The sequence below is a fragment of the Bison bison genome, unplaced genomic scaffold, assembly GCF_000754665.1.
Source record: "Bison bison bison isolate TAMUID 2011002044 unplaced genomic scaffold, Bison_UMD1.0 scf7180017864144, whole genome shotgun sequence".
Lineage (NCBI taxonomy): Eukaryota > Metazoa > Chordata > Mammalia > Artiodactyla > Bovidae > Bison > Bison bison.
In genome coordinates this window covers 496,087-517,962 of record NW_011494716.1, presented here as the reverse complement: position 1 = coordinate 517,962, position 21,876 = coordinate 496,087, and the positions used below count along the sequence as shown (strand labels likewise).

General features: G+C 51.9%; 2 protein-coding genes across 4 annotated transcripts in view; one reads left to right on the top strand and one right to left on the bottom strand.

Annotated features, from left to right (window-relative positions):
- The first annotated feature begins 312 nt into the window (after positions 1 to 312).
- On the top strand, positions 313 to 17,947 carry SRRM2 (serine/arginine repetitive matrix 2). 3 transcript variants are annotated; one of them, XM_010840332.1, is made up of 15 exons: positions 313 to 539; positions 2,999 to 3,270; positions 4,183 to 4,290; positions 4,478 to 4,642; positions 4,808 to 4,885; positions 5,300 to 5,359; positions 5,451 to 5,483; positions 5,704 to 5,754; positions 5,901 to 5,993; positions 6,658 to 6,850; positions 8,162 to 14,841; positions 15,590 to 15,874; positions 16,939 to 17,052; positions 17,179 to 17,289; positions 17,381 to 17,947. In XM_010840332.1, the coding sequence occupies exons 2-15, from the start codon at positions 3,029 to 3,031 to the stop codon at positions 17,388 to 17,390; spliced, it is 8,223 nt and encodes a 2,740-aa protein (XP_010838634.1). In that variant the 5' UTR covers positions 313 to 539; positions 2,999 to 3,028; the 3' UTR covers positions 17,391 to 17,947. The 3 variants fall into 3 exon arrangements, with proteins under 3 accessions (XP_010838634.1, XP_010838636.1, XP_010838635.1); XM_010840334.1 differs by lacking the exons at positions 313 to 539; positions 2,999 to 3,270; positions 4,183 to 4,290; ... (6 more) ...; positions 6,658 to 6,850; positions 8,162 to 14,841 and adding exons at positions 14,848 to 15,177; positions 16,173 to 16,788 and having other exon boundaries at positions 17,182 to 17,289; XM_010840333.1 differs by lacking the exons at positions 313 to 539; positions 2,999 to 3,270; positions 4,183 to 4,290; ... (6 more) ...; positions 6,658 to 6,850; positions 8,162 to 14,841 and adding an exon at positions 14,848 to 15,177.
- Positions 17,948 to 21,876, bottom strand: part of TCEB2 (transcription elongation factor B (SIII), polypeptide 2 (18kDa, elongin B)) — a 4,505-nt gene continuing 576 nt past the window's right edge. Inside the window, exons 2-4 of the mRNA XM_010840474.1 lie at positions 21,735 to 21,862; positions 20,554 to 20,682; positions 17,948 to 18,331 (exon numbers count right to left, since the gene is read on the bottom strand). Coding sequence (XP_010838776.1) covers positions 18,219 to 18,331; positions 20,554 to 20,682; positions 21,735 to 21,862 — 370 coding nt within the window. The 3' untranslated portion in view covers positions 17,948 to 18,218. The remainder of the gene's footprint in view (positions 18,332 to 20,553; positions 20,683 to 21,734; positions 21,863 to 21,876) is intronic.

Sequence of the window (21,876 nt, the reverse complement as noted above, 5' to 3'; positions counted from 1 at the left end):
GTCCCTGCTCGCCTGCCTCCCCTCCCCCTCTCCCGCGGTTCTTGTCGCGCGCGGGCTTTTATTCCCCCTCCCCCATGGCAACGGCGCGCGCCGCCGAGTGCACTAGGGCTCGTGCGCGTTCTCGGCGAGGAGTGGGTAGCGCGCGACTCGGGCTTCTCGTCTCCCGGACGCGTGCGGCGACGAGGCCCTGTTGCAGCTGTCCTTGCCGACATTTTGTTTGCGGGGAGGGGGCTGCGGCGGCGGGGGCCGGCTGTCGGCTCCTTTGCCCCGCTCCTCGCCGGCGTCCGGCCCGTCCGTCCCTACCCGGGGCTTGGGGTCTGGCCCTTAGCCTCCCAGACTACCGGGCGCCGCGCAGCCCCCTCCCCCATCCCTCAAGGCCGAAAATAGGTCTTGGCGGCTCAGCCTGTGCAAAGAAGGTCTTGAACTAGATGTCTCCTAGATTTCGGCATTTTGGATTCGTTACTGTCTGCCGTGAAGTATTAAGAAGCGAAGCGTTCAAAACGTTTTTTTTGTTGTTTTTAATTAAGTATTCAGTCTAGGTATGTTAAGGCAGACCACGTGCTCTTTTCTTTTTTTGCACCTTTTCATGATCTCCTCCAAAGTTGTGTTGAAGCTGGGGAGGCGGCTGCCAGCCCTTTCTTGAGAAAGCGCAGGGTTTTGTTATAATTTGACTCAAAACTCTTCCAGACCTTGGTTTTCACGCAAACGCTTATGTAAGATAGCTTTTGGGTGAAAAATTTTAAAAGTTGTGTTGTCTTTGCTTTTGAGTGTGTTGAATCTAGGCCTCTTTTACTGAGCCAGTACTTCAGCTTTTTGGGTTCCATAGTCCCTAGTCAGCTACTGTGGTGCCCCGTGCTGAACTTGATGTGCTTACGTATTACTTAGTTTCATTTTCCTGCACCGTCCGCTCCCTTTTTGGTGCGTTTCTGTCATTGACTGTCATAATACTGAATTTTAAGACTCCTTTTGTCTTGTTAGTTTAACATGTGATAATTCTCCAACAGAAAAAACTGCTTTTTATTTTCTTTTGCAGCTTGCTTTTACTATCTGCCTTTAGCTTGGGTGACTTTTGCATGCCCATAGTCCGTGGATCCCAGTTTTAAGTATCTCCATTTAGGTTTTGGTGATTTGTGTATATATATTATTGATACACCCTTCTTGTCCATCTGTCCTTTTGGAGCATTGTCTTGGATGCCATGGTATTCCTGTTTTTTGTTTGTTTTCTTTGCTGGGTCATTCTCTAAAAGTAGTCTGTTGTGATTGAATACCCTTTGCTTAGCAGCTGCTGGTTATCCTTTTCCAGGGAGTGGGAGGATTATTGTGTGAGGTGGTATGGAAGTGTGGGTGAATGGTTAAACCGAAGAATTAATTGCAGGTCAGAAGCTTTCTGCAAGGGAAGCAGAAACTAGGTAGGTTATAGAGAGCCAGAGAAAATCTAGCTTAAGAGTAAAGAGAAATTTTGAGAAAGTAAAGGCGAAGGTTGGAAGATTTCTTGTAGTATAAAGAAATTTTTCATTTCACACAATTTCGCTTGCCTTTCCTAGATTTAGCATCATCCTTTACCCCAATATGGTTATTTTTTTGTTTTGTTTTCAGATCTCTAGAGTCTGCAACTGGGATTGGGTAGGGACCCAGCCTTAGAGTTGAGGGGTAAGGGGTACCAAACTGTTCTAGAGATGAGCTGTCTTCTTTTTATTCAACATCTACCTATAAAGGGGGAGGTTAGTACATTTTTCCAGGAGTTTGTATAATGTTTCTTCCAGAGTATTTTAAATGAAACTTTCCTTTTTATCCAGTTCTGTGTTCTTTTCCTTCTGCCTTCACTAATATCTCCACTTTGTTCCTTGGGTTCTTTTCCTGGGGTCCTTTTCACTCACGCATTTCCCTTGTGACACTATCTTGGACAGGAGGAGTTGGAGAAGAAAGAGAGTACATAGAGCAGGAGAAAGGCATAGAGTCTGTAGGCAAAAAACCTAATCAGGAAAGAAATAGCATTTGAGGGTTTCTTCAGAGTCATGTGGGGCTGGATGAGAAAAACTAGGAAGTAAGGTAATGAGGGGACTGTTAAAGTCAACAATTTGACTTTAATGAAGGAGAGGGAGAAAGAGTGGGGTTTTTGTGACTTAAGTGTGGGGAAAGGATGTAGAGAAGGTATGGGGGACAGTGGGACTAGAGGCCCCTTTGATACACATAGAGTGTTGAGTTGAAAACGCAATCTTTTAACAGGAGCTAGGGAGACTTGGGTGAGCCACAAACCATGTGAGAAATCCTATTGGGAAGGAAATTGAGGAAATAACATATCAGTCAGGATAGTTGATTGGACATGCCCCTTACCTGAGAGATGAAGTATATGAGGATTACGTATCTAGGCTTCATGTGTTTCTGCAGTGCGTGCTGGCCTTTTAGGTTAGGCCTCCTTTTGGATATCTAGGGGTTCTTGAGTCAATTTGTATTCATAATTTCTGACTACGTTCAGGGTAGCTAGCCTGAAATGCTTAGGTTAGTTCTTGGAAGACTCTAGACTTGACTGCAGGCCTTTGTGTGCCACAGATCTCTTTCTCTCTCTGTTTTTATTTTTTGTTGGTGTTTGTTGTGCCCTGTTTGGAGGCCTCAGTCAGTTGCCAGGGGTTAGGAATCAGAATAGTTGGTAAAGATATCACTTGTGCATATTGGGTTCAAAGGAGAATAAAGGGATAGTGTGGAGAAATTTGGGAGAAATTGGATCTTTGGGGTGGGTAAGGAAAAGCTAGGTACAAACAAGTGGCTTTTGCACACTGAGGGTAAAGACTGTAAGAGTTGGTCTTGATTTGGTAGAAAGAAAGTGAGGGAAGGATGAAGGAAGGGTTTGTTTAGGAGACCAGGAGGATTATGCAGCCAAAGGAGGTTTAGTGTGGAGAGACCTGTTGAAGTAGGTTTGAAGAAGAGCAGGGATTTGGGTGGTGGTGAGTGGCTAGTTTGGGGCCAGGGGCCTGACCCGTGTCTCCCCGCTCCCCCTCAGGAGCGGTGGTGCCCCCCCGGGCACGGGGCCATGTACAACGGGATCGGGCTGCCGACGCCCCGGGGCAGCGGCACCAACGGCTACGTCCAGCGCAACCTGTCCCTGGTGCGGGGCCGCCGGGGTGAGCGGCCTGACTACAAGGGAGAGGAGGAACTGCGGCGCCTGGAGGCTGCCCTGGTGAAGCGGCCTAATCCTGACATCCTGGACCACGAGCGCAAGCGGCGCGTGGAGCTGCGATGCCTCGAGCTGGAGGAGATGATGGAGGAGCAGGGGTGAGGGAGGTCTGGGGGAGAGCCACGCACCCAGCGAGTGCAGAGCCGGGGAGTTAGGTGGGCTGTAGGGAGCGTTGGGCAAGTTGAAAGAGGCCTGGAGAGAAGTGAGTTGTAGGAGGGGAGGTGGTAAAGAAGATAGCGAATTGAAAGGAGTTGAGGGGCAGTTCAAAGTGAAACCTGTGTCTGGAACATAAAAGGGAGCCTGAGGGAGTCTGAATTATTTAGATGAAGGCACAGGGGGAATGAGGGGGGCCATTGAGAAATACATGCTTTAAGGGAGAGGTGGGGAAGTAGACCAGGCAAGACACAAGAGCTTGGTAAGCTGATATGTGTTGTCATTGGTAGAGAAAAGGAAGGTGAATGGATGTAAGGGTTGAGGCCTTTGAGAGTAGCAAAGGAAAGAAAACAGGAAATTGGAATAACACCTGGATAAAGGGGATCATGAGTTGGGTAGGGAAGTGAGATTTGTGGAAAAGGAGCACGTTCAGGCAGAAAACCTTTTAGAGCAGTGGTTTTCAAACTTCAGCAGTGGCGTCCCCCCTGTTTTTTTGTTTTTGTTTTTTTTTTTTTGACAATGCATGTTACTTTGGAATCCCATGAAATGAAAGACCTGTTCATGTTGATTGAAGTTGGGGAGGAACACTTGGAACTCTGCCTGCTTAACTTTCCTCTTTTGGCCCCGGAGTGTAGCATGTTTAAAATCCACTGTTCTAGAGGGTGTAGTCAGTGCAGGGAAGAAAGATTACAGGAAAAGAGCAGAATTTGAAAGGAGGGCCCTTTGGGTGACAGTGAGTGAAACATTTATGTGTGCATGGAAAGGGAAGGGGTCCTGCTGGGAACGAGGGAATTGTAAACCCGGGTCTGGGGAGAGTGTCTGGTCAGGCTCTAACCTTGAAGGCTTTTGTTCTTCAGGTACGAGGAACAGCAAATTCAGGAAAAAGTGGCGACCTTTCGACTCATGTTGCTGGAGAAGGATGTGAACCCTGGGGGGAAGGAGGAGAACCCAGGGCAGAGGCCAGCGTGAGTGTTTCCCTCTCCATTTTCTCTGGACTCTCTTCTGCTTTTGCTGTTCTCTCTCCTTACTGTGGACTTTCTCCCTGCTCTCTGCCTTTTCTCATGGCTGTTTGGTCCATGCCTGCAATTGTGTGAATATGACTCTGCATTTTGTTGTCTATCTCCTTTAGACCTTTGACCTTTTCTTCTCTAGGGTAACTGAGACTCACCAGTTGGCAGAATTGAATGAGAAGAAGAATGAGCGACTCCGAGCTGCCTTTGGCATCAGTGATTCCTATGTGGATGGCAGCTCTTTTGATCCCCAGCGTCGTGCTCGAGAAGCTAAACAACCAGCTCCTGAGCCTCCCAAACCTTACAGGTACACGAGATTAGTGTCAGTTTCTCTTCCTAATTCTAAGTGCTTTGCTCCATTTTTTGTGTGTGGATTATTTCTTCTCATATTCTTAAGATTTTGTTCTGAAGTTGAAATGTCTCAGAAAATTCATCTTAGCACCCATCTTTGCTTCTTTTCATCTTCACTCAGCCTTGTCCGGGAGTCTAGCAGTTCTCGCTCACCAACGCCAAAGCAAAAGAAGAAGAAAAAGAAGAAAGATCGAGGACGGTAAGTTAGTTGGAAAGTTATTTTAGTAGCCAGAGGACCGCACCTGTCAGGCTTTTTCTCTTTGGAAATAGAGGATTTTTATTTCTAGGAAGCAGGAGGGAGTTGTCAGGAAAGTCAGGAAAGAGGAGTTACCATTCAGGTCTCAGCTGAGAGCAAAAATATGTGTGCTGCTTCAGTGGGGAAGGGTTGATTGTGCAGCTGTACAAAATTGATCAGAATTTTGGTACTGTTCTGTTTTGAGGTTTGTTGTTATAGGTACTTATGCTGCTTAGAGAGTAAAGTTCTGGGTGTAGATCTGGCACATAGGTGCTGTTGGAGTTGTTCTGTGCAGCCTTCTGAGGATGGATCGTAAGTAGGGTGGGCCAGGGAAGGAGGCAAGCCGAATGACCCTGTTTCTGAACCCATGTTTAGCAGGTCAGAGAGCAGCTCTCCTCGACGAGAGAGGAAGAAGAGTTCTAAGAAGAAGAAGCACAGGTATGAGGTGGGCGTACATGGAGTGATGGGAGAAGCTTGGTGAGTTCAGGCATAGATAATGGTTTATGTTTTATTTATTTTTTATCCACAGGTCAGAATCTGAATCCAAGAAAAGGAAGCATAGGTAAGAGCTCTTTGTGGCGTAGGGAGGACAGTGGCACATGAAGTGGTGAGCCATTGCTACCTGATGGCTTTGTTTGCTCTTTTTTTTTTTCTCCTTAAAGCTCAGTTCCTTGATTCCCTGCTGGTGATTCTCCTGAATGACAGTTCTTCCCTTTCTACTTTTGCTTGTTTTTTTCTTTAAAAATGATTTTTATTTTAAATAATTTTGCCTTATTTCCCAGGTCTCCTACTCCAAAGAGCAAACGTAAATCTAAGGACAAGAAGCGGAAGCGGTGAGTAAATTAGAGGGAAATTTGCTTAATGGGTAGATGAGTGCCACTTGGGGATAGGGCAGTCCAGTAGAAGGTTGAGGGATGGATAAGGGGAACCTTGTAGACCTTTGACAGTACCCTGAGCTGTGATATTGGTCTTTCTGCAGATCTCGAAGTACAACTCCAGCCCCCAAGAGCCGACGGGCCCACCGTTCAACTTCTGCTGACTCTGCTTCTTCTTCAGATACTTCCCGCAGTCGGTAAGGGGTGGTCCAGGAGGAAGGGAGGGAGAGGGACTTGTGGGTTAATCAATTTAATATTTATTGAGCGCCCACGGTGTGCTAGGCGCTGCACAGACCATTCGGAAGACACGGTCCCTGCCCTCTAGGAGCTGACAGGCTAAAGCAACAGGATGGACAGACATATACATTTCCCCTTCTCTTTTTTTTTGTTTTTTTGTTTTTGTTTATTTTATTTATTTTGTTATTTTTTGTTTTGTTCTGATATATATGGACTGCCAGAATAGGGGGGGTGGTGGTTTGTTCGTGGTGTCTGGGGGAGGAAGGAATCCTTACCCTGGCTTCCTTAATCGGGGAAGGCTTCCTGAAGGAGGTGGGCTCAGAGGTGAGTGGTGAATGAAGCGGGTAGGGAATGGACTGGGTGGAGGGTTCTGGGAGGTTTGGGGGAGGTAAATATGAAGGGGTAGAGGGAGAATATTTTTTGGGGATTGATGTTGAGAAGAGAAGGAGCAAAATGAACTGGACCTGAATTTCAATATGAGTAATTTGAATCTTGTGAGTGAGAGAAGGTTTTTTGGAGGAGGGTTATAGTCAGGAAAGGTAGATGGGAGCTGGGGAGGGGGTTTTCTGTTCTCTCCTGAACTGATTTTCTTTCTCTCTTCCCGTCCTCAATTACCTCTCGCAGGTCTCGAAGTGCTGCAGCTAAAACCCATACAACTGCCTTGACTGGACGAAGTCCTTCGCCTGCTTTGGGGCGTCGAGGGGAGGGAGATGTACCTCCCAGGGAACCAGGTACTACCAACATAGGGCAGCCTAGTAGTCCGGAGCCTTCTACAAAGCAGCCTAGCAGTCCCTGTGAAGACAAAGACAAGAAGGAGGTATGTTCCTGAATTAATGGATGTTCTTGGGGTTGCAAGGCTGTGGATTCAGGATAGCTGTTCAGAGTTAAGGAAAAAGTAAGATCAAGTTTTGTTTTCTGATTTGTCTCTTGGTATTCATAAAGTTCTCTTTTGCATCTGCAAATCATTTAGAATTGTGACTTTCAAACTTCACTAGGTATTAATAATAGATTTTCCCATACTATTTTGTTTGTAAATGTAAGATAAAACTCGGAACAAAAAATTTTCTGTACACCTATTAGCCATTTACTATTCAGTGTCTCTAGTATTTATTTCATTAAATGCTGGTTGTGGCTTACTAAAATTTCTCAGTCCGCTGAGTTGCTGCTTGCAGTCTGAAAACTACTTTTGGAAATATTTTCTCCATACCTTTTCTTTTATACTTGCTGCTGCTAAGTCTCTTCAGTCGTGTCCGACTCTGTGCGACCCCATAGGCGGCAGCCCACCAGGCTCCGCTGTCCCTGGGATTCTCCAGGCAAGAACACTGGAGTGGGTTGCCATTTCCTTCTCCAATGCATGAAAGTGGAAAGTGAAAGTGAAGTCACTCAGTCGTGTCTGACTCTTAGCGACCCCATGGACTGCAGCCTACCAGGCTCCTCTGTCCATGGGATTTTCCAGGCAGGAGTACTGGAGTAGGTTGCCATTGCCTTCTCTGTTTATACTTGCTATTCTAATTCAGACCCTAATCATGTTTTCTTATTTCTATCATCACAATATATTTTTAATTGCTCTTTGATAAAGTTGTAGCTCTCCTGTTATTTTTCACATTCTCCAGAGTTGCTTTTCCAAACTGCAAGTTCGATCACCTCAGAAGCATAATTTACTTCCTATTTTTCTTGGATTATGTTTTAAGGTTTTTATAACTTGGTCTCTTTTTCTGTGTTTTCCTATACTTTATCCTAGTTTTTGTTATTCACGTGCCATGTTCTCAAACAGTTTTTTCCCTTTAATGTAGTTATTTTTAAAGGGTAAAGTCAGTCACTTTGGGAAGTTGCTTTATCTTTACATTTAAAAATATTCTTCTGCAGTCAGCATGTTATAGTGGTTGTTGTGAACTAATAGTACATTAGATTGCATTGTTTTTTTCTAGATTATATGACTTTTGAGATTATTATAGACTCTGTTTTCATATGTTTTTAACTGTATTTTGTACTGTGTGATTATTGAATGAATGTGACTGCCTGTGGTGAGGAAAAGGTGTTTCATTGGAAGGGGTGTTGGGACCTTACAGATGATAGGAAGTTTTGGTGCTTACATTATCCCTACCCCTACTCTCTTTTCCACTCTTAGAAATCTGCAGTTCGACCTAGTCCCTCTCCGGAAAGGAGCAACACAGGGCCAGAACCACCGGCTCCCACTCTGCTCCTTGCTGAGCAACATGGCGGCTCCCCACAACCCCTTGCAACAACCCCCTTAAGTCAGGAGCCAGTGAACCCCCCTTCTGAGGCTTCTCCAGCCCAGGGTCATTCACCACCTAAGTCTCCTGAGAAACCTCCCCAATCTTCTTCAGAGAGCTGCCCACCATCCCCTCAACCTACCAAAGTTTCTCGGCATGCCGGCTCTTCCCCTGAAAGCCCTAAACCGGCACCAGCTCCTGGGTCCCGCCGAGAGAGTTCTTCTCCTGCATCCAAGAGTCGCTCTCATGGCCGAGCAAAACGGGCTAAGTCACATTCTCATACTCCTTCCCGTAGGGTGGGGAGGTCCCGTAGTCCTACCACCAATAAGAGGGGGCGGTCTCGGTCTCGAACCCCTACCAAGAGAGGGCATTCTCGGTCCCGGTCACCTCAGTGGCGTAGATCACGTTCTGCACAGAGGTGGGGACGATCTAGAAGCCCCCAGCGACGTGGCCGCTCTAGGTCTCCTCAGCGGCCAGGCTGGTCCAGGAGCAGAAATGCACAGAGAAGAGGCAGGTCTAGATCAGCAAGACGAGGCAGGTCACACTCTAGATCCCCTGCAACTAGGGGCAGATCTCGTTCTAGAACACCTGCCCGGAGAGGCAGGTCTCGGTCTAGAACACCTGCCAGGCGGAGGTCACGGTCTAGAACACCCGCCAGGCGGAGGTCACGATCTAGAACACCCGCCCGGAGAGGCAGGTCTCGGTCTAGAACACCTACTAGGCGCAGATCTAGGACCCGATCACCTGTACGACGGAGGTCTCGTAGTAGATCACCAGCCAGGAGAAGTGGCAGGGCACGTTCCAGAACCCCAGCCAGGCGTGGGCGCTCACGCTCTAGAACACCAGCAAGACGAAGTGGCCGGTCACGCTCTAGAACGCCAGCTAGACGAAGTGGCCGGTCACGCTCTAGAACCCCAAACAGGAGAGGGAGATCACAGTCTAGGACACCAGCAAGACGGGGAAGATCCCGTAGTAGAAGCCTAGTTAGACGGGGAAGATCTCACTCTAGAACACCACAAAGAAGGGGCAGGTCTGGCTCATCATCAGAGCGGAAGAACAAATCCCGCACATCACAGAGAAGGAGCAGGTCCAACTCAAGTCCAGAAATGAAGAAATCGCGGCTTTCTTCTAGGCGGAGCAGGTCTCTCTCTTCACCAAGGTCCAAAGCAAAATCCCGTTTGTCTGTGAGGCGAAGCCTTTCAGAGTCCTCTCCGTGCCCTAAACAAAAGTCTCAGACACCACCAAGGCGCAGTCGCTCTGGATCATCCCAACGCAAAGCTAAATCCAGAACGCCACTGAGACGAAGTCGCTCTGGTTCTTCTCCGCCTGGTAATCAGAAATCTAAAACACCATCAAGGCAAAGTCATTCCAGTTCATCTCCTCAACCTAAAATGAAGTCTGGAACGCCACCAAGGCAAGGGTCCGTAACAAGTCCCCAGATAAATGAAGAGTCTGCAACGCCACAGAGAGGGAGCCGTTCGGAATCATCACCTGACCCTGAGGTGAAGTCTAGGACCCCTTCGAGACATAGCTGCTCTGGGTCTTCTCCTTCTAGGGTGAAATCTGGCACACCTCCAAGACGGAGCCGATCTGGGTCGTCATCTCCACAACCCAAAGTGAAGGCAGTAACATCACCAGTCCAAAGCCATTCTGGCTTCTCTTCTCCAAGTCCTAGTAGGATGACATCTAAAACACCTCCAAGGCAAAGCAGATCAGTGTCTCCATGCTCTAAGACAGAATCTAGGTTGTTGCAAAGACACAGCCATTCTAGATCTTCCTCTCCAGATACCAAAGTGAAACCTGGAACACCACCAAGACAAAGTCACTCAGGGTCTACTTCGCCGTGCCCCAAAGCAAAGCCCCAAACTCCACCAGGGCATAATCTTGGATCAAAGTCCCCATGTTCCCAAGAGAAGTCTAAAGATTCACTAGCACAGAGTTCCTCTGAATCCTTCTCCCTCTGTCCAGGAGTCAAGTCTAGCACACCACCCTCATTTCTGCAACAGAAAGGACAATCTCCAACTTCACCAGACTCCAGATCTGGTACTTCAAGCCCAGAAATGAGACCAAGTCATTCTGAGTCTCCATATCTGCAGAGCAAATCTCAAACACCTCCTAAGGGCAGCTGCTCTAGGTCCTCATCTCCAGTCGCTGAGCTGGCACCCAGATCTCCAACAAGAGGTGAATTGTCAGCAAGTCCTAGACTGAAATCCGAAATATCTCCAGAACAGAGCAGGTCCCAGTCTGACTCTTTCTCATATCCTGCCATAGACTCTAAATCTTTTCTGGGGCAGAGCAGATTAGAGCCTTCTGAATCAAAAGAAAAAACTGGCTTACTCCTGCAGGAGGATGTTAGTGCATCACCTCCAAGACTAAGAGACAAATTGAGTCCTCCTCCAGTGCAGAATAGGCCTGAGTCCTCACCAATACTCAGAGATACCCCTAGAACTCCATCAAGGGAAAGAGGTGGTGGTGTTAGGTTATCTCCAGATACAAAAGACCAAAGTTCTGCATTAGCTAAGCCAAGCCAAGATGAAGAATTAATGGAGGTAGTAGAGAAATCTGAAGAATCATCAAACCAAGTTCTGCCGCATTTGTCTCCAGAACGTAAAGAAACTGCTGGAAGTAATGTTGAATCATCTCCAGAAATAGAAAGGCCTGCTGTACCTTTGACTCTTGACCAAAGCCAGTTGCAGGCTTCTTCGGAAGAAGTCCCTGCAATGGCCTCAGCTTGGAGCGGGCCACACTTTTCTCCAGAACATAAAGAACTGTCAAACTCTCCTCCCAGGGAGAATAGCTTTGGATCACCTTTAGAATTTAGAAACTCAGGAGGCCCTGTTGCAGAAATGAATACTGGATTTTCTCCTGAGGGTAAAGATTTGAATGGACCTTTTCCTAATCAGCTAGAGACAGATCCATCTCTAGATGTGAAAGAACAATCAACAAGGTCCTCCAGACACAGCAGCTCTGAGTTATCCCCAGATGTGGTGGAAAAAGCAGGAATGTCTTCAAACCAGAGTGTGTCTTCACCAGTACTTGATGCTATACCCAGAACACCTTCAAGGGAAAGAAGTAGTTCTGCATCTTCTCCTGAACTGAAAGATGGCTTACCCAGAACTCCCTCAAGGAGAAGCAGGTCTGGGTCTTCCCCAGGACTTAGAGATGGATCTGGGACTCCTTCCAGGCACAGCCTATCTGGGTCGTCTCCCGGAATGAAAGATATACCTAGAACACCATCCAGGGGGAGAAGTGAATGTGATTCCTCTCCAGAACCAAAAGCTTTGCCTCAGACTCCTAGGCCAAGGAGTCGTTCTCCATCTTCCCCGGAGCTCAACAATAAGTGTCTTACCCCTCAGAGAGAGAGAAGTGGGTCAGAGTCATCAGTTGAACAGAAGACTGTGGCTAGGACACCTCTTGGGCAGAGACGTCGGTCTGGATCTTCTCAGGAACTCGATGGGAAACCCAGTGCGTCCCCTCAGGAGAGAAGTGAGTCAGACTCTTCTCCAGATTCTAAAGCTAAGATACGAATGCCACTCAGGCAGAGGAGTCACTCTGGATCCTCTCCGGAGGTGGACAGCAAATCCCGGCCTTCTCCTCGGCGTAGCAGGTCTGGCTCATCCCCTGAGGTTAAAGAGAAGCCAAGAGCAGCACCCAGGGCACAGAGTGGTTCTGATTCCTCTCCTGAACCCAAGGCTCCTGCCCCTCGAGTCCTTCCAAGACGAAGCAGATCAGGTTCATCAAGCAAAGGCAGAGGCCCTTCTCCTGAAGGAAGCAGCAGTTCGGAGTCCTCTCCAGAACACCCTCCCAAATCCAGAACTGCTAGAAGAAGCTCTCGGTCATCACCAGAGCCCAAGACTAAGTCTCGTACTCCGCCGCGGCGTCGCAGCTCCCGGTCATCTCCTGAGCTGACTAGGAAGGCCCGGCTCTCCCGTAGGAGCCGTTCTGCGTCATCCTCACCAGAGACCCGCTCTAGAACTCCCCCAAGACGCCGAAGAAGTCCCTCAGTGTCTTCCCCAGAGCCGGCTGAAAAGTCGAGATCCTCACGCCGGCGGCGTTCAGCATCCTCTCCACGCACTAAGACAACTTCAAGGAGAGGCCGTTCTCCTTCACCAAAGCCTCGTGGGCTCCAGAGGTCCCGTTCCCGCTCGAGGAGGGAGAAAACCAGGGCCACCCGACGTCGGGATAGGTCTGGATCTTCTCAGTCAACCTCTCGGAGAAGACAGAGGAGCCGGTCGAGGTCTCGGGTTACTCGCCGTCGGAGGGGAGGCTCTGGTTACCATTCAAGATCTCCTGCTCGGCAGGAGAGTTCCAGAACCTCCTCTCGACGTCGCAGAGGTCGCTCTCGGACACCCCCAACCAGTCGGAAGCGTTCCCGCTCACGCACATCACCAGCACCGTGGAAACGCTCCAGGTCTCGGGCTTCTCCAGCTACCCACCGGCGATCCAGGTCCAGAACACCCCTGGTTAGCCGAAGGAGGTCCAGGTCTCGAACCTCACCAGTCAGTCGGAGACGATCCAGGTCCCGGACATCAGTGACTAGACGAAGATCCCGATCAAGAGCTTCGCCCGTGAGTCGAAGGCGATCTAGGTCCAGAACACCACCAGTAACCCGCCGACGTTCAAGGTCGAGAACACCGACCCGCCGGCGTTCCCGTTCTAGAACGCCACCAGTGACTCGAAGAAGGTCCAGATCTAGGACTCCACCAGTAACCAGAAGGCGATCTCGAAGCCGAACCTCCCCTATCGCTCGCAGAAGATCGAGATCCAGAACATCCCCAGTCACCCGAAGGAGATCACGATCTCGCACTTCTCCAGTAACTCGAAGGAGGTCTCGCTCGCGAACCTCTCCAGTGACACGCCGCCGATCGAGGTCCCGAACTCCTCCAGCTATTCGGCGCCGCTCCAGGTCTCGAACCCCATTGCTGCCACGAAAGCGCTCTCGAAGTCGCTCGCCACTTGCTATTCGCCGCCGTTCCCGATCCCGTACTCCACGAACAACTCGGGGCAAACGGTCCTTAACAAGATCTCCTCCGGCCATCCGCAGGCGTTCTGCCTCTGGAAGCAGTTCCGATCGATCACGTTCTGCTACTCCTCCAGCAACAAGAAACCATTCTGGTTCTCGGACACCTCCTGTAGCTCTCAATAGCTCCAGAATGGGCTGCTTCAGCCGTCCTAGCATGTCACCAACTCCTCTTGACCGCTGTAGGTCACCCGGAGTGCTTGAGCCCCTCGGCAGCTCCAGAACACCCATGTCTGTCCTGCAGCAAGCTGGCGGTTCCATGATGGATGGTCCAGGTCCCCGAATTCCTGATCATCCGAGAGCATCTGTACCTGAAAACCATGCTCAGTCAAGAATTGCACTTGCCCTGACGGCCATCAGCCTTGGCACTGCTCGGCCGCCTCCGTCCATGTCTGCCGCTGGCCTTGCTGCGAGAATGTCCCAGGTTCCAGCTCCAGTGCCTCTCATGAGTCTCCGAACGGCCCCTGCAGCCAGTCTTGCCAGCAGGATCCCTGCAGCCTCTGCAGCAGCCATGAACCTGGCCAGCGCCAGGACACCTGCCCTCCCCTCAGCAGTCAACTTGGCTGACTCCAGAACACCAGCTGCAGCAGCAGCCATGAACTTGGCCAGCCCCAGAACAGCGGTGGCACCTTCGGCTGTGAACCTCGCTGACCCTCGTACTCCCACAGCCCCAGCTGTGAATCTAGCAGGAGCCAGAACCCCTGCTGCTTTGGCAGCTCTGAGTCTCACGGGTTCTGGCACAGCTCCAACTGCTGCAAACTATCCGTCCAGCTCCAGAGCACCCCAGGCTCCAGCCCCTGCAAACCTGGTGGGTCCTAGGTCTGCACATGCCACAGCACCTGTGAATATCGCCAGCTCAAGAACCCCTCCAGCCTTGGCCCCTGCAAACCTCACTAGTGCTAGAATGGCTCCAGCCTTGTCTGGTGCAAACCTCACCAGCCCCAGGGTGCCCCTCTCTGCCTATGAGCGTGTTAGTGGGAGAACCTCACCACCACTCCTTGACCGAGCCAGGTCCAGAACCCCACCAGGGGGCCCAGGCTCCAGAACCCCGCCATCTGCCCCAAGCCAGTCTAGAGTGACCTCTGAGAGGGCTCCGTCTCCTGCTTCTAGAATGGTCCAGGCTCCTTCACAGTCTGCTCTTCCTCCAGCTCAAGATCGGCCTAGGTCCCCTGTGCCATCTGCTTTTTCTGACCAATCTCGATCTTTGCTTGCCCAGACCACCCCTGTAGCAGGGTCGCAGTCCCTTTCCTCTGGGACGGTGGCAAAGACCACGTCCTCTGCTGGTGACCACAATGGCATGCTCTCTGGCCCTGTCCCCGGGGTGTCCCACCCAGAGGGTGGGGAACCACCCGCCTGTGCGGGGGCCCAGCAGCCTTCCACACTGGCTGCCCTGCAGCCAGCCAAGGAGCGGCGGAGTTCCTCGTCCTCCTCGTCCTCCAGCTCCTCTTCCTCCTCCTCGTCGTCCTCGTCGTCCTCGTCCTCCTCCTCTGGCTCCAGCTCTAGTGACTCGGAGGGCTCTAGCCTTCCTGCGCAACCTGAGGTAGCACTGAAGAGGTGAGGGGACTTGTAGAACTCTTGTACGGGGAAGGCTTCGGGGATGGTTGGTGGGAGTGGGGAGGGAGAAGCCCTATCCAGAGGTTCTTTGCTCTTTGAGAGGAGGTATGGGACCCTGACCCTTAAGATGGGGGTAGAAGAGAATGCTGGGGTGGGGGTTAAAGGGGGGAGGGATGGGACAGGTAAAAGTCTCCGAAGGTTAATTCTCTAGAGGATAATGATAAGTTTTCCGTCTCTACAGAGGACAGAACTAGAGGAAATGGACTTAATTTTACAGCAGGAGGGATGGCAGTTAGACCTCAAGAGGAACTCCCTGGGCTGGAAGGATCTTCAGAGGTCATCCTATCCCTCTCCCTGCCTCCAGGCAGGACGGCCCCTCCCCCAGCCAACCCGCACACACAGTGGCCTCCCCAAGCTGCGGCTCTCCTCTCCGAGGACGGAGACCACCCAGCTCGGCTTCCACACCTGAGCCCAGGGGCCTTATTCCTCCTTCAGGGACATTCTTGAGGTTTAATCTTGATCCCTTTTGCTGCGGGCCCCAGCCTGTTGCTTGTGTTAGCAGTTGTTGGGTCGGCTGGGGCCACGCTCTCCAGAGAATGCGCTCACAGGCTCCCGGCTCAGCTCTCAGTTCAGAGAGCTCCCAGGGCCTTCCTCAGCACCCCTCCCCCACTGCCGTTCCTCCAGGCCAAGGAAGGTAGGGTTGGGGCTGGGGCAGCTCGTCTCCACGTGACACCCTCTTCTCCCACAGGGTCCCCAGCCCTGCCCCAGCCCCCAAGGAGGCTGTTCGAGAGGGCCGTCCTCAGGAGCCAGCCCCAGCCAAGCGGAAGAGGCGTTCTAGCAGCTCCAGTTCCAGCTCCTCCTCCTCCTCTTCATCATCCTCCTCCTCTTCCTCCTCCTCTTCTTCCTCCTCCTCCTCCTCTTCCTCATCCTCTTCTTCCTCCTCTACTTCTTCCTCTCCCTCCCCTGCTAAGCCTGGCCCTCAGGCCTTGCCCAAACCTGCAAGCCCCAAGAAGCCACCCCCTGGCGAGCGGAGGTGAGTGCTGCCTTGCTGGACACAAGGGTGGGGTGTGACCCTGGGTGTGTCTGCTCGTACAGGAGGAGTTGGGCTCTCCTCTCCCTGCCTGCTCCTCTTGTGCCCTGTGCTGGCGGAGGGCTGCGCCATCCAAGCGGGTGCGTGAGCCAGAACTGGGGAGTCCTAGGTTCCTTCCTCTCCCTGCCCGTGACATACAGCCTGGTCCCAGGTCCCAGGGATTCTAGCTTTTAAGTCAGCCTGTTACTGTTACCAGGGCTCTGGTCTGGCCACCGTCATCTTCTCCCGACTCTGTCCACAGCCTCTTCCCTGTCTCCCTGCCTCCACGCCATTCTCTTCCACATGTAGCCAGAGGGATCTTTCTAAAACCGCACATCTGGTTACTCCCTTCACTCCACAAATCCTTCCGGGACGCCCTGTGGCCTGCAGGATAAAGCCCCACCTCTGCGGGAATGGCGTGTGAGGCTCTTCACCAACTGGCCTTGCCTGCCCTGTGTTCTCCTCTCCTGCCCGCCCCCACACATGCCCTGTGCTCCAGCCACACTCAACAGCGCCTTGCAGTCTAAGGAGAACCCCATGCCTTTGGACATGCTGTTCCTCCTGCCTGGAATTCCCTTGTCTGCCTGGTGAACTCGTTCTGCAAGACTCCGCTCAAACAGCACCTTCGAGAAGACTGCCCTGCCCCTTCCCTGCCCTGCCCTTGTCTTCCCTCCCCTGGGTCCCCAGACCCCGTGTACATCCTGTGTACAACTGTGGGGCTGCTTCCCACACATGGGGCCCAGCGAGCCTCCCTTGGCCTCCCTTCACCATCAGACTGAGCCCCTCCAAGGGCAGGGACTGTCTTTATCTTTGCGTCCCCCGCTGCACCCTGTGCCCCGCCTGTTGGGGGACTCGGTGGATGGTGTGCGGGCGGATGGGTGAGTGAGCGGATGAAGGTGGGTCTGAGGTTGGCCCTGTGTGGTATGAGGTTTGGCGGTCAGGACCTGGGGTGGGATGGGGGTGGTCCTGAGTGTTGGCTGCTGGGTTTGGAAGAGTGTGGCACTATGGCGACCTGCTCTGATCCCCAGGTCCCGCAGCCCCCGGAAGCCAATAGACTCCCTCCGGGATTCCCGGTCCCTCAGCTATTCGCCCGCTGAGCGCCGCCGCCCCTCACCCCAGCCCTCGCCGCGGGACCAGCAGAGGTACAGTTGCCACTGTGCTCTCCTGCCAATAGCCCAGTCTAGCAGCTGATTTCTGCAGAGTGAAGCTTTAAGGCTCCAGGGTACCAGGTGTGCTGTGTGTGGTCTCATGACACTTCTCCATTGCAGCAGCAGTGAGCGGGGTTCCCGGAGAAGCCAGCGTGGGGACAGCCGCTCCCCAGGTCACAAGCGCAGAAAGGAGACGCCCAGCCCCCGCCCTGTGCGGCACCGCTCCTCAAGGTGAGTCCTTGTCACACTCCAGGGCTGGGCACACTGCTGACCGCCGCGGGGCTGCTTGGGCCTTTGCATTGATGATTCTCCTCTGTTTCAGGTCTCCGTGAATCCTTTCAGGGGAATTCCATCCTGCCCCAAGTTCTGGAGCTGCAGGGCATGCCCTTCTTTTTTCCCAACAGAGCTGGGGGAAGGGGTCCTTGTCTGCCTTCCCCCCCAACCCTGGCAGCATCCCGTTGGGGAGGGCTCCCTTATTTCCCTCCCTCCTTTTTTTCTTTGTTCTGTGAAATGTTAATCTCTGTGAGTTTTTCCTGGTTCACATGTTTTGGGGGGTTTGGGGTGGGTTGGGAATGAGAATGGGATTTGTGGGAGGGGAGGATATGGTTTGGGACTCCCAGGTTTTGACTCAGAAAGGACTTCGGAGGCACTGCCCCCCTTGAACCCCGAGTTCCTGGGGGGGGGGATGATGGTTTGGAACTTGTGGACCTGTGTGAGTTACACCCAGAAGGAAGGGGAGTTGAAATCAGTTGGCTCCTCCTGGCCTCCCAGTGAGGTTGTGGCCCCTCCCCCCAACTTTTCTTCACGTTTCTTAAAGGCATTTTGGTTTTTTAAAATCTGTACAGCAAGAGCAACTTTTTCTGTCAAATAAAAATGAGAAATGCAGGAATTGGGTCTACAAACTTTATTGGGGGTGGGAGGGCTAGGAGAGGAGCTGCCTTTGCTTTCTGGCTGTGTCCCCTGCCCCCAAAGTGGGGCTGCCCTGAAGAAACAAAGCGGGATACCTTTTTGTCCCCAGGCTGAGAAGGCTGGGCTAGAGGCTGAGGGTGGGCCACACACCAAGGAGGGGCATGCCTGAGTCAGGAGAGGGTGTGCAGAAAGAAGCAGCAACCAGGTGGACACCCAAATCTTTTATTGAGGGGACAGTTGGGGGAGGCCTCTCACTGCACAGCCTGTTCGTTGGCGCTGCTTCCTGAGTCCTGTGGCTTCATCACGTCCGGCAGCTCAGGTGGGCTAGAGAAAGGCTCGATGCGCAGGGCCTCGAATGCCTCATCTGAGGGAGAGAAAAGGGGTCCTCGCTGGAGTTGAGGTGGCCTCCGCTGCGGGGACCCTCTTCCTTACTCTGTCTCCCTGAGTAAGCCTCCGGGCTGATCTGCACCCGCCTACAATCTCCCCCATTCCCTTCACACTTCGCATCATGACATTATATTGCTCCACATGTTCCCACATCAAACTCTTTCTTGCTTTGCCCTCTGCCACTTAGAATGGCTGCTGCCTCCAGGCACCCAAGGGCATTCAGATACCACCTCTTCCCTCTTCAGAGAAACCTTCCCCAGGCACCCTATATAGTCCCTCTGTGTTCCCAACGCCCAGGACACACAACCACCGATTGGGAATGCCCTGTTTCTCGTGACCACTGCTCTACTAGGAACAGCGGGTCCCAGGAAGCTTTCCCTGTCTTGTTCTTACTGTGACCTCAGCACAGAGCAAATGAACTGCATTTTTTCTTCTGCATGAAAAACCTCTCAACCAATTAGGCTCCCTGGCTAATCGGCTGAAACTGGCCTCTAGTGGAGAGATGACCTACTAGGAGCTGGAGATGCTAAACATCCTGCAATGCGGAAGACAACCTCCCCCAGAATCATCCAGCCCCAATGTCAACAGTGCTAAAGACACCTGGCCCAGCTTAATAACCAATTCATCTTCCAAGACACAAATCTGAGTCTTATCACCTCTCCCCATTCTTTGGAAACGGTCTGAAAGTTGCCATATAACACCTGACACTTGCCACACCTCCCTATCTAAGCAGCCACTTTGGTGGGGTAGGGAGACGTGTCTCTCTACACAGGGAGACAACCTGCCCCACCCCACCCCCAACCCAAGAAATGCACTTTTGTGAGTAGAATCAGCCTGTCTTCAGTCCACACCACAGCCCTCATCAAAACGGCTATTCCATACCTGAGGTGCTGCCACCCAAGGCGCAGTCACAACGTATGCCACAACTGGGGGTCATGGGGAAAACCAACCACCTTACTGCACTGTGAGCGTGTCCACCTGCAAGATGGCTGAGGTGCTGCCGGTCCATAGAGTGCCTTTGTTCAAGTCAGAGGAACAGATACCTTCTCTTGGATGCATGCAGATGCTTGCAGCCTGGCCTAGCTTAGGAAGAACACACGTACTACCTGCCTCAGAGAACACCTTTAGAGAGCACTGCATCTGCCTGCCCATTACTGAGACTCAAGGGAACCCACATAAAGGCCCCTAGAACTGCCTTTTCCTGAGCACTTGTGGGGCCTGGGTGCACGGGGGCTCACCCCCTCGCTGTGAGGCTGGTCCCGGCATCATACTCCTTTTTGGAGACCACCCCAGTCTGGAAGGCACCGGGCATGATGTAGCTGTCCAAGGACACAGCTGCTACAGCTTCACTTGCTTTGTCCTCAGAACAGGATATTTGTGAGGCTAAAGTTAACTGAGGCTATATGCTCCCTCCTGAGCCCTCGCTAAGATTTCTTACAAGCTACAAAAATAAACTTGTAACTTCATCCAGATTCACCAGCTCCTGGGTCTACAGCTGTGAAAAGACCCTATAACTTCTGTTTAAATTTTCTGAAACAAAGGATAAAATTTAAATCTTGAGAAAACAGATACACTGGAGCAACATAAACAACCCCCACCACTCAGGTATCTAAGCTTTGGTCAGGGTGGCACGTGGTTGAGGAACGTACTGGCTCTGAGGGCAAGAAAGGGCAGGATCCAATCTAACCTCTGCAGGCTCAGCTCACTCATCCTTAAAATGATCCTGATAAAAGTCTGCCCAGTACAGAGATGCACCATGGAGACAGCAGGTGGCATGGCACCCAGCTCAAACAAGGTCCCAGCAGCCTGCATCTGGACTGGGGGGTCCCCACGTGACTGCCAGCAAGCCTGGGCATCCAAAGCTCCCAAATGGGAATGGCAGTGCTTACCCCTCAGGGCTGGCCAGAGGACTGGATCGGACAATGGAAATAAAATGCAGACTGCAGGGCCAGGCCCTTAGTCCTCTGTAAATGTAAGCCAGTACTGTGACTAAGGATCTTTGAATCTTCCAAGAAATGGGCTTCAGTTTCCACAAGCATCTCACATGCTTCACACTGCTTGTAGTGGAGAAGCAAGCACACTATCTATTGCTTGTATCTGATGAGGGGGGACAGGGTTTAAGAGGCTTGGAGGAACAGCTGCAGGCTCCCTGAACACCCCTTTCACTGGCCATTTCCACACTGTCACTGCCCCTCTCACCTGCCCTGAAGGCTAGCCCCACAGTGGCGGGGGCCTGAGGCCGTGCTGTCTGGCTGGTGAAGCCACACTCGCCCAACGTCTTGCCGTCATCCAGAAGCTGGTCGTCCTGAGGAGAGAGGAAGGCAGGGTCTCAGGAGAGGCCCCAGAAGAGGCAAATCACAAAGACTTCTCTGGTCAATACCTACATTCAAAGTCAGAAGAGGGAAGAGAGACAGCCCCAAGTAGGGCCCAGAACCACCCCAGAGTATGTAAGTTTCCAGGGCTACACCCAAGACTTTCCATATCAGAATCTCCCAGGATAGGGCTCTGGAATCTCCCCCGCTCCCCACCCCACCCACTAACTCTAAGGTGAATGCAATTCCAAGTGCCAGTGAACCAATCTGGCCACAGGTAGAGCTGGTTGCACCCCAGCTCTACCATCTTGGACTAACAGGTTCCTCTTTTTGATGTGAAGTTTTCTTATCTGTAAAATAGAAGTTATTGGAATTCCCAACTCATAGGGCAGCCAAGAGGCTTCAATGAGCAAAGGCTACACAGTGCAACGAACTCAAGCAGCAGGAAGGGTCTTTATCACAGAAATCCTAGTAGATAAGGGAAAAAAGCCTTTACAGACTAAGGGAGTGGAGCAAAAGATCAGTTTCCAGGCAGCAGCAGATCAATGCACTTAGGTGAGCGACCTCTTGCTGCCAGACCTGAAAGAGGGACCGACACTCTGGACTGCCCCGAAACGCCAAACCCCAAGCCATCCTTGCTGAATAACTGCGATTGGTTTGTAAGGGGAAAGGGGGTAGGGCGCGGGGCTTTTAGAACATCACCAGTAAGCTGAGGAGTAATAAACAGTTGTTGAGGGAAGAAGTGGTGGGACCTGACTCATCTCAACACCCTCCGTTTCTTTACGTTTCTTTACATTAAGGAGTGTCTGGGCCGAGGGGCGAGTGATATAAGAGCATCGCGGCTGGAATCCTGACTGCTAACGACCTTGGGTTGGTCAAGAGGCCACCTCCGAGCCTCAGTTTTCTTCACGGCCGAGCTAGGAAGTCAAGAGCCAGAACGTCGCAGGGGGACCGCTGTAGGAATGAGATGAGACGCCGGCCCTCGGCGCTCAGCACAGGGTTTGGCGCGAGCCGCTCACGCCCTCCTGATCGAGAACCCCAGTGCAGCGAGCGCTATCGGGGCTTCACCTCCCCGAGTTCGAGCAACGGCCCCACGCTGGGGAGTTCCGGCCCGCGGCGGCCGGTCGCCGATGTTTACATCAACGACGTTGCCGCCGTGCGCCCACGGGCGCCTGCAGCCCCCAAGCGCCCGGAACCTACGGGACCGCAC

Bases quoted from the DNA above. Each gene is read 5' to 3' on its own strand.
- SRRM2 (XM_010840332.1), top strand. From the start codon at position 3,029: ATGTACAACGGGATCGGGCTGCCGACGCCCCGGGGCAGCGGCACCAAC. The intron at 5,755-5,900 runs GTGAGTAAATTA...GTCTTTCTGCAG, and splicing joins AAGGACAAGAAGCGGAAGCG to ATCTCGAAGTACAACTCCAG. The intron at 6,851-8,161 runs GTATGTTCCTGA...TTCCACTCTTAG, and splicing joins AAGACAAAGACAAGAAGGAG to AAATCTGCAGTTCGACCTAG.